The sequence below is a fragment of the Carassius gibelio genome, chromosome B25 (assembly GCF_023724105.1).
Source record: "Carassius gibelio isolate Cgi1373 ecotype wild population from Czech Republic chromosome B25, carGib1.2-hapl.c, whole genome shotgun sequence".
In the NCBI taxonomy this organism is placed as follows: domain Eukaryota; kingdom Metazoa; phylum Chordata; class Actinopteri; order Cypriniformes; family Cyprinidae; genus Carassius; species Carassius gibelio.
This window is the reverse complement of record NC_068420.1, coordinates 6,831,132-6,842,818: the sequence shown is the minus strand read 5'-3', so window position 1 is coordinate 6,842,818 and position 11,687 is coordinate 6,831,132. Positions and strand designations below refer to the sequence as shown.

The window sequence follows — 11,687 nt, the reverse complement described above, 5'->3', positions numbered from 1 at the left end:
CTACATTCTCTCACATTTCACACACACGCAAAAAAAAACTTCATATGAACCATCGTGATACCTGATACTTTTCTCATCGATTATCATGTTGGACCCATCAAAATCGTTGGTTTTGTCATCGTTTCCTCATCGAGAGATTTGTTTGGTATACGATTACTGTAACATTAAATAACATGCAAACTCGCTGGGCTTATTTTTGTACTTGCGACTAATATTATGCACATAATACAATACAAATTTACTTTCACATCTCACACAAGAAAACAACAAATGACTTCATATGAAACAAACCACATAAAGCATTTTTATTTAAACAATTCATTTGATTGCACTATGTCCTACATTACATGTGCATGCATTTTAAAATTATGTTTTATCATTCTTTAAATGTTTTAAAGTTCACCAACATTAGATGTACACTGCAAATGAGAATATTGCTTCTTATTAGGGTGAGTTTGGCACAGAATGAAGTTAAATAACAAGCTTAAAGTATTGTTAGTAGTAAAAATGAAATCGCAGCGTTTGCAGCACTTCATCAAAACAAAAGACTTCATTGCAAGAAGCTCAAATCTGATGTTCATTCTACAAAACATTTTATGTGTTTAGGATGTGATTCACTGATTTTGGTATGAAGTTTCTACATTCTATCATCAAAAGATGTAATTATTGCGGCAGTTAAAACATTTGTACATTTTCTTTCGTGCCAAAGAAAACTGTGAAAGGAAATGTATATTGGTTCATACATAGTCCAGTTTGATATGAATGCATGTATTTTATGCAATGTTGGGGTTATGCATTACAAAGTACAAAACTACAAAGTACATGTTTCTGTGATGAAATAAAGTAAGGGATTACTCTTTATTTTCCAGTAATCCAGTAACAGTTACTATTTTGAAGTTACTTGCGCTACATATATGATTTTAATGTACTAAGGCTAATTTAACAACAATATTTAAGTATCAACAACAAATATACTATTGATCAAAAAGCACTTTCTTATATTTTGACATGCTAACCAAGTGTGAGAATAGCAGAAATGAGTGGCTCTCTTGTGAAATGGAAAATACATTGTACTCTAATATGCATGTTACAAATCCAAAGAAATGTAAATTTATCCCCTGGCAAAAAAATAAAAATAAATAAATCTTCCAGCCACACTGAACTGCAATCTGAATTTGACAAATTGGCCATGTAAAATGAATCTGTTTAAGTTTGGATTTTAGGATCGATTAAGTGAATTATTTAATAATAAAATAAAATAATATCGAATGTTAATAGTTACTGTTCAGAGCAACCAGTTATCACATTGCTATACAAAACATAAGAGGTAAATATTAAAAGACTACTGTTTTTTTTTGCAACTTCCCCAAAACAGATTTTAGAAAGTACTTGCACGCCCCCTACTGGTAAAAAGCATTAGCCAAAATAAATAAATAAAAACATAAATAAATTGGTACTTTGATTAAATTTACTTAAATATCTTTAAAAAAACGGAACAACTCTATTGGCAAAAATAAATCAAAAGTAAAACACCTCAATGCTGAGTTTAAGATAGGTTATGTGGCTCAATGGTGCCACTATTAGGCTAATAAGTTTCATTGCACTTGCCTGAGAAAATAGACTGGAAGTCCATTTGTTTTTATGCTGTATATTTGTTATTTTAATGTGTTTAAGCAGAGAAAAATAAGATTATTCAAAATCATAATATTAAAAAATATTTATGGCCAAATAAATAATTTTTTTCTTTTTTTCTGCTTAGTACAACAGAATGTGGCTACAATTTCTGTTACATTTTACGATCCACCCAAAGGCTGCAGCACACAATCAGCCACCCTGTTATCATATGTAGAAATGAAGTTAACCTGGATAAGAAAACCTGGATTTCAAAGACCCTTACAGATGAGACATCCTGAGCCGCTGATTTCTCTTTCTCTTTCTCTCATTACAGTTCCAACCATCCTCGAGACAGCTGAAACACAAAGACTTTCTCTTCATATGCAATGTCTTTACTGTTAGGACAGTCAGACAGTAGGCACCATGCAGACAGGATTCAGAGGACAGGGGTCAGGACTCAAGGACTTAGGTCCTCCGGAGCGGGTGCCACATTGAAACCGGTTTCCGCAGGGTCGCCAGCATCTGGTTCCAATGAGTTATTCCCATTCCACTGGCCTCTGGTCCGATGATCACATGACCCAGGTTTTCACCACGGCCATCCTCTGTGCTCTCAGCGACCGTCACTCTCAGAGAGAGATCCTGATAAACACCAACAAACCTTACAAACGCTGATGATAGACATAGAACACTAAATGTATATAATGTCATACAGACAGACACAGTCATACAGAAAGACAGAGTCAGACAGACAGACAGACACACACACACCGACAGACAGACACAAACAGACAGACAAACAGAAACAGTAAGACAGACAGACAGACATACACAGACCCAGTCAGACAGACACAGACAAACAGACACAGACAGACAGACAAACAGACAGACAGTCAGACACAGACAGAAAGACAGACAGACAGACAGACAGACACAGGCAGACAGTCATACACAGACAGACAGATACAGACAGACAGACAGACAAACATACACACAGACAGACAGACAGTCAGACAGTTAGACACAGACAGACAGTCAGACACAGACAGTCAGACAGACAGACAGACAGACAGTCAGACAGTTAGACACAGACAGACAGTCAGACAGACAGTCAGACAGTCAGACAGACAGACAGACAGACAGACAGTCAGACAGTCAGACACAGACAGATAGACAGTCAGACAGACAGATATTCAGACAGACAGACACAGGCAGACAGTCATACACAGACAGACAGACAGATACAGACAGACAGACAGACAGACAGACACACACACACACACACACACACACACAGACAGACAGACAGTCAGAAAGACAGACACAGACAGACAGACAGACAGACAGACATTCAGACATACACAGGCAGACAGTCAGACACAGACAGACAGACAGTCATACAAAGACAGACAGACAGACACACAGACAGACAGTCATACAAAGACAGACAGACAGACAGACAGACAGACAGTCAGACAGTTAGACACAGACAGACAGTCAGACACAGACAGACAGACAGACAGACAGTCAGACAGACAGACAGAGTCAGACAGAATAAGACCTGCAGGACGATGGCTGGCACTGAGAAGATCATAGCCTCATTGAAGATTGGATTAGTATCATCTCTTTTTATGGATGTCTTCTTTTTGCTGATCTTCCTGGCGTCCTGGAGAAGGTACACCTTCACAAACGGATCTGTTCACATGGAAACAGACAGAATTCAGTTCAAATATTAGCAAAGTAGCAGATGTTCCTGGATTCTATTTCTAGAACAACATTTCAATCAGCAAGTTGTTGCTCCAGCGCTTATACTAACTCTAATTGATAAAATATTGTTTCACTAGAATCTAGCTCAGCTTCACACCTGCTGTAGTCTTTCCATTAGTCCAGACCAGGTTCTTTGCTTTGGCGATGACTATAGTGAGACGTTCTGCAGTCGGCAAATAACTGAGAGACAACAGGATCTCTCCGACAGCGTCCACAGCCTGAAGAGAAAAAAAAAAAAAGATCAATTTTTGAACAGCTTCTATCACCTGACCCCTCTGAAAAAAATTATTCACCACTTTTTGAACTTTCTGTTACTATATAAAGTGAGGACACTGTATAAGATAATTGACCTTGTTGATGTCCTGCAGGTAGAGCCAGGCATTAAACGGCCTGAATGCCAAGTCCAGATCTGACAGCTTGAGCTCTGCCACTCCAGCACTGATGCTCCGTTCATCTGAATCCACACCAAAAGTGGAGAACCGCAGACTGTTCTCCTCCAGATTTACTGAATCCATTGGAACAGAGAAGCGCTCGTCAAACATCACGGTGAAGGCATTTCTCTGGACCTGCAGAAGATAATAAAGAGAAAGAGACATTTCACTATCACTAATGATATGGGATTCAATTTGTACTTTCGTAGCTGGTTTCTACATTAGTTTTTTTAGACCAGCTCCGAATCATATACGAAGTCTATTAACTTCTCTTGTATATATGGCATTAATGATGTTTGAATGGTGATTTCAGTATTTAATGATTATTTACACCCCATAAAGATCCTTAAAATTTAATTGGATGTTTTTGTAATTTTAAAGACTTCTATATTTAAATGAGCTCAGTTCTGATTGGCTGATGTCTTTGCTTATAAAATACTGATGTTATTGTTAACTAAAACTTAATAAATTAAAAAAATTTAATAAAGCATTTATATATATATATATATATATATATATATATATATATATATATATATATATATATATATATATATATATATATATATAATTATTAGGTGAAAAACCTACACTTTAAGCCCTTCACTGAAAATGTGAAATGTTGACTTGGTAACAAACTGAAATAAAGTATTAAAATCACTAATAAAAAAAATATTGAGTAATATTAAACAAAACAAAGCTAATCAAAATGAAAAACGTATATAAAAAAAAATACTAAAACTACCAATAAATGATCCTTGAAACTAAAAATATTAAATTGAAAGCTAATTCAAAATATTAATAAATACTGTAATTGTACATATATAAAATGACACTGATATTGTTGCTGAAGACTTCATAGACTTTGAAATATTAATGTGTTGAGGGTTTTGACATCAATATATGTCAGTTTCTTTTGTAAATTAATCTATTAAACTTTAATATCAACCTAACAGGAAAAATCCATGTATTTCATGATAAGACAAGAGTCTTATGGTTTAATACCTGTGTGGCCCCCAGGCTGATCTGCTGAGGGACCAGCATGACGGTAATGTAGCAGCCCAGGAAGTTCTCCTCCTCCTTCTCCAGGAGGTCTTTACCCTGGTGCAGTGAGACGAGCAGAAGTGAAGCCCGAGTGTCCACCTCCAGCGTGACCTCCAGCTGTCCCACCGTGAACTCGTGCCCGAAGGTTTGAGCGATAGAAGAGATAGAGCACAGCGATTCAGAGGACGCGGAGCGGTTCAGGGTGCCTCCGCTCGGGTCCAGCTCTCGACTCATCAACTCCAGCGTTCCCAGATCCCGAAGCCCATCTGGAGTGTCCAACAGCTGGAGACTCGGCTTTCGGCTCACAGAGGACGCCCTCCGCTGGTTGGAAGCTGCAACGCGCTGCATGAAAACCAGTCAGTATCATATTATAAACACAGCGTTTTATTTTTTTGTTTTAGACAAAATTATAAATTATTATAATACTTATGTATTGTAAATGGTATATATATATATGTGTGTGTGTATACAATATGTTTAGTCTTAATATAGTTTACTCATATAATTTTATTTTTAATATTTAAGATTTAAATTAATATATATACTTTTTTTATATTGACATTACTATATAGATAGATAGATAGATAGATAGATAGATAGATAGATAGATAGATAGATAGATAGATAGAAATTCCAAATAATAATTAATAAAAATTCAATAAATTATATATTATTTATTTTTTATATATACTTTTTATCTTTTTAATGAATTTACTATAAATTTGTTTTAGAAAACTCTGTCAATATATGCATTATAATATATATATATATATATATATATATATATATATATATATATAATTTTTACTATTAAGATGGAAAACCCATGTGGAAAACCAGTGCTTGATTACAGAAAAGTGGTTTGATTACCTTCTGTCTGACCTCAGAGTGGGAGGAGCCATATTTCTCCTGCAGGTAGCGGTAGTGGAAGTTTGGGTACGGAGATGGAGTCGGGAAGGAGCCGGATTTATATAATTTCCACAGATTCACTATAACCACAGCAAACAGAACCAGGAAGCCGAACACAAACAAACACACCTCCCAGCCAGGCGGGTTCAGCACCACTGACACACACACACACACACACACACACACACACACACAATCAGAAACTCACTTAGAGGAACTCATATGAAAACAAGAGGCATATGAATGATGACTGCTCACCGCTCAGGTGATATTCAGAAATATCCTGACCCTGCACAGACATAGTGCCACCTGAAACACACAGCACAGTACAACACGTTCTTAAACACATTGTTAATTTAACATGGTAACCAGAGTTACCACAGTTATTGTTATCACAAACTATAATATATATGACCTACTTCAGACAGTGCCTTACAGGTAATGTACTGTGGTTGTGCTGTGATAAAGTAATGGTTCCTAAAGTAAAATCATGGTACTATGATACTTTTGAATTTCAAACATATTCACAATTCATGATTCATGAAAGAATACCATGGTATTCCCATGGTAAAAACCATGGCAGCATCACAGTACATGAAAAAAGACCAGAAAACATGATATTTTCGTGGCACATATCAAAATAACATTAAAATACCATAATATGGTATTACTACAGTAGTACATATGCAAATGTACTATGGTATTACCATGGTAAAAAAAATAAATGTCCAGAAAAACATGTCATAATCATGGATCATATCCAAATAACATTAAAATACTATAGTATTACCATGGTACATATACAAAATACATATACAAAATACCATGGTAAAAAAAATGGCTTTATCATCAGGTTTCAAGAAATCATATTACTGTAGTAAAAAAAATAATTATTAGAATATCTATGCATTGTAAATTATAATATATAACAGTTAATATTAATTAATATGAAGTAATTCATATTATATATATATATATATATATATATATATATATATATATATATATATATATATATATATATATATATATATATATATATATATATATATATAATTTTTATATTAATACCATATAGTCTATAATTTTACTTTATTCAGACATTTATTATAATAATTTATAATTTGTTCCTCAGATTTTCTGTGGATCCTTTGCAGAGTTTGGGGTATTTCTATGGTAAATGCCCAAAAAACATGGTACATGTCAACATTTTAATTATAATTTATAAATGTATAATGATTTGTATTATCATTATTATAACCAGTGCTTTAAGTGGGCCGGTACGCACCTGTACTCAGTACCACCACTTCCAAATATAGCTCTTGAGCATACCACCACCTCTCTGTGCGCCCAGAACCTTCTTTTAGCATACCGGTACGTTCATTTGGACATCTGTTTTAATAGAGGGTTTAATCCTTTGCCTTCACTGCCGCTTTTCAGAGCGCCCTTCACAATCCACTATTCCTAATTCTTCCTAGTTCCTAATTCTTCCTAATTCTTCCTAGTTCGGAGTATGGAGCGTTGAATCATTTGAACCAGTTTGGGAGTTCGGAGCAGGATCGCAAATAATTTGAGTCAGTTCGGGAGTTCCGAGCAGCTTCGCGGATTATTTGAATCAGTTCGAGAAATCGGAGCGGGTTCGCGAATCATTTGAGTCAGTTCGGGAGTTCGGAGTGGGTTCGCGAATCATTTGAGTCAGTTTGGGGATCACAAATAATTTTAATCAGTTTCGGAGTTCGGAGCTGTTCCGCGGATCATTTGAATCAATTCGAGAATTCAGAACGGGTTCGCGAATCATTGAGTCAGTTTGGGGATCGCAAATCATTTGAATCAATTCGGGAGTTCGGAGCGGCTTCGGGGATCATTTGAATCAATTTGAAAATTCGTATAGGGTTCGCGAATCATTTAAATCAGTTCGGGAGTTCAAAGTGGGTTCGCTAATCATTTCAATCAGTTCGGGAGTTCGTAGCGGGTTCGCTAATCATTTGAGTCAGTTCTGGAGTTCAAAGCGGGTTTGCAAATCATTTGAGTCAGTTTAGGGATCGCGAATCATTTGAATCAGTTCGGGAGTTCGCTATGGGAGTTCGTAGCGGGTTCGCGAATCATTTGAGTCAGTTCGGGAGCTCGGAGCAGGTTCGCGAATCATTTGAGTCAGTTCGGGAGTTCGGAGCAGGTTCGCGAATCATTTGAGTCAGTTCGGGAGTTCGGAGCAGGTTCGCGAATCATTTGAGTCAGTTCGGGAGGTCGGAGCAGGTTCGTGAATCATTTGAGTCAGTTTGGAAGTTTGAATGCAGTAATGCAGTAGCTCTTTCTAAGGGTATTTTTTCAAAATCCTTTTGCACATTTTATTTATGTTCAGTTTTACTTTCTATCTCAAGCAAATCCACAAACTAATAAAAGGTTTAATTATTAAGGTTGCCTGTTGACTGCTGTATATAAAAGCCCTTCAATATAGTTGTTGTTACCTCAGGGGATGAGGGGAATCATCAAAAAAAAAAAAAAAACAGAAAATATTTTTGGCTATAATAGAGTACCGGCACCTCTTTTGGGCCACTTAAAGCACTGATTATAACTGTTGCCAGTGGTATAATAAGCTTTCAAAATCTTGCTCTCCTTTTAAATAATTTAATTTTGATGACAGGGGTGACTAATTAAAAGTAACCACAAGAACTGCAGTTACTGTGGTATTTTTGCCAGAATCGATGGTCCCCATGGATAACTTTTATAAGTCATAAACAATCCGCTCTTTCCTGAGAGAAAACTTCAGACAGGAACAAGAGAAGTTAGGTCTAAAAAGAGAGAAAGTGAGAGGCGTGTATGGTGTGAGTCACACTGAGACTTGTGGGTAATCAGATGAAGGGAGCAGCGGGAGCAGAGAGAAGACTTCTGTAGAAGATTATGACAACGGGCCAATTAAAGCTTCTGAGACGCTCTCACAGCGTTCACGTGTTCACAGCTGCAGGGTTATGAGCGCAGGGTCGGGGCATTATGGGTTTCACATGTCTGCTGTGAAATGAATATGTGTTGAAGGCGTTCTGTCAGGAATCTCAGCAGCAGCTCTGTGTTACTGCCCACGCTCAGGCTGTAATGACTACAGGAGCACAGATGGACACACACACACACACACACACACACACACACTCTCTCTCTTGGATCAGTGATACCGTCTGGACGTTGGAGCCAGTATCCCAAAATAATTTCCCAAATGACACATTGACTTGTGAGCTTTAAACCGTCATCTTGATAAACAATGAATCATGGAGCAGATATCCCAAACCTGCTTGCTTCAGTTCGTTTGGTTTGTTTCCTTTCAGGTCCTGTAGAAAAGTAACGATCGCTTCTCTTGCTGTTTACGATGCCATTAGTGAAATAAGATTGAAGTCGCTGCGTAGAGGTTAAAGTCTTAACAGACCTAAAGGTACAGCCAAAAATAACATTTCTGTCATTATTTACTCAACCTTTAGTAGGCAATTGTTTAAACACTATCATCATTTTTTTTTTTTTTTTTACATTTTTTGAATTCATTTTAATTTTAAATATAAATTAAGATTGTTATTTTGTTTAGTGATTGTATTTTTTTGTATTATTATTATTTAGCCAATTTTTTTATTTCCAGTTGTTTTCATCCTTTGACTGAAGCTTATTTCAATTACCATATATATACACACACACAAAGTATGCTAGTTTATTATTTTTTAATCAAATATCATATATGTTAGAAAGGTCGATGTTTAATGGATAGTTTCAGCCAGAAATCATTTACTCCACTTCATGCAGTGATTTTAAAAGTTTATATACTATTATAGTATTAATATTTTAATTTAGTATATTTTCAGTCTTAATTTTCCAGCCTTATATATATATATATATATATATATATATATATATATATATATATATATATATATATATATATATATACTAATTAATTTAATATATTATTATTTAATTCTATTTATATTATTATTTAATATTATTGAATTGTGTGTGTACATTTTTATTATTATTATTATTTATTTTTTACATTTAATTTATATATATATATATATATATATATATATATATATATATATATAAGAAATGTAAAAACGCATTTTAATAATATAAGGGTTACATAAAGTTGATTTTTTTTTAATAGGCTAAATAGCCTATTTAATAAACAGGATTAAGAGTTAATAAATAATAATGAATAGTGACAACCAAAGAACAAAAAAAAAAAAAAAACAAACAAACAAAAAAAACAAACAAACAACAACAACAACAAAAACCTTTTTAACCATTCACCCTTTTTTATGGGAAAAATTTTAAATTTCCATAAAATCTCTATTTTGTGTTTCAAAATAAATTCATATAAATGTTACTGATGCATGGGGGGTTGAAAGATCCCTTTAAAGATCTGTATCTATCTTCCATGAAACCCTAAACGCAAAGTTAATATACTGGAAAAAGCATCTAAACGGATTAATCCTTGAAAACAGATTGATTTCCTTCTAAAAGCCTCTCCACCGAGCAGCGCTGGTATCCAGGAGCCCCGGACCGAGCCAAACTAAATCACGAGAGCTAATCAAGATGCTCTGAGCGGCTCTGCGGCGCTAATCATTCAGATATGATTGTTTTCCCGCGGACAGAGCAGCTTTCAGAGCGGATGAAATAGAGGCCGAGAGCAGGAGCGGCTGGAGGGGCTCAGGTCTGCACTGTCAGCTTCTCTCACGAGCGAACGATGATAAATCAAGCCTGCTTTTAATCTCCAGAATGACTCCTAATAACACTTCCAGTGAAACACAAGCGACGAGAGATGCTGCCTGCAGGAGCAAGAAACCTGTCTGGAGAAAGACAACCCTACCAGAACAACGGACACGTAATGTAAACAACGACAAAGCTCAATAACTGACAGACACAGCATTAGACACACAAAAAGTGCACAAAACTCCCAAAATACAACACACACACACACGCACACCGTGCTTCCACTTCGCAGCTGTTGTACGGGGGGTGTGCAATGTTTTATTTGACCCTTGGGTATTAAATTAATGCCCCCATCAGAGGAGGGTCCAATCACGATCACCATGGCAACCACCCGAACCGCGGGCACGCGCACTGCATCAGCACGTGAACGGGCCTGAACTTCCAGTTCCACGTCAAGCGAAAACCAACAGGCAGAAAACGCATGAGAATAATTATGCATGTCTGAAATGCATATTGCATAGGCTACTAATAAATCATCGTATGAAATAATATGCATATATATAGATATTATGCATATTATTATTATTACTATATATTCATAATGTAGGATAAATTCGCGACATTTGCAGCATATGCACGTGAGATATGAGCGCTTATGCGTGCTCTTACCTTCAGCAGTGTCTGTTTCTCCCGCTCCTGCTCGCGCACACTCTCATCCATCAATTTACGCGCATTACAGCATCCGATGCACGTGCAGGACCCGTTCGCTTCTGACGCGCGTTTAGATCCGATCAGAAAGTGAGTCTGGGTTTTCCTCTGCGCATGATGAAGATCTGAATGCAGGAGTCCCACCCCTGCAATGCAACTTCAGCACCAACACACACACACGGACGCACGCGCACACACATACATAGACGAACAGGGAGAAGAGGCGCTCTGTCACACTGAATATTTCTCAGGGTTGATTAAAGCACACTGAAGTCTTGGCTACAGCATGCTACGAAACATTTCCACCGTTACCAGCCAGATAAAAGAGACATTAGCGTTCAATAAAGCTTTGTGCTTTTGTGACAACATGCCCCAGTAGTGGCACTATAGGGGGCAAGTTGTCACAGCGGAACCTGAAATTAAACAGCCCATTATATTTAAACAGCAAATGCGTCACAATACAAAAATATCATCAAATACAGCCTGCATGTAAATAGTGACCATAAATAATAACACCTACATAAATCTTTT

At 36.3% G+C, this 11,687-nt stretch overlaps 1 protein-coding gene across 1 annotated transcript; it reads right to left on the bottom strand.

The window, feature by feature from the left end:
* Positions 1 to 281: 281 nt before the first annotated feature.
* Positions 282 to 11,396, bottom strand: syt12 (synaptotagmin XII). The gene is made up of 8 exons (XM_052598296.1): positions 11,118 to 11,396; positions 6,021 to 6,071; positions 5,724 to 5,917; positions 4,815 to 5,195; positions 3,729 to 3,944; positions 3,476 to 3,596; positions 3,173 to 3,306; positions 282 to 2,253 (listed from the first exon to the last, which is right to left on the bottom strand). Exons 2-8 carry the CDS (start codon positions 6,061 to 6,063, stop codon positions 2,080 to 2,082), a joined length of 1,263 nt encoding a protein of 420 aa, XP_052454256.1. The 5' UTR covers positions 6,064 to 6,071; positions 11,118 to 11,396; the 3' UTR covers positions 282 to 2,079.
* Between the last annotated feature and the right edge of the window lie 291 nt (positions 11,397 to 11,687).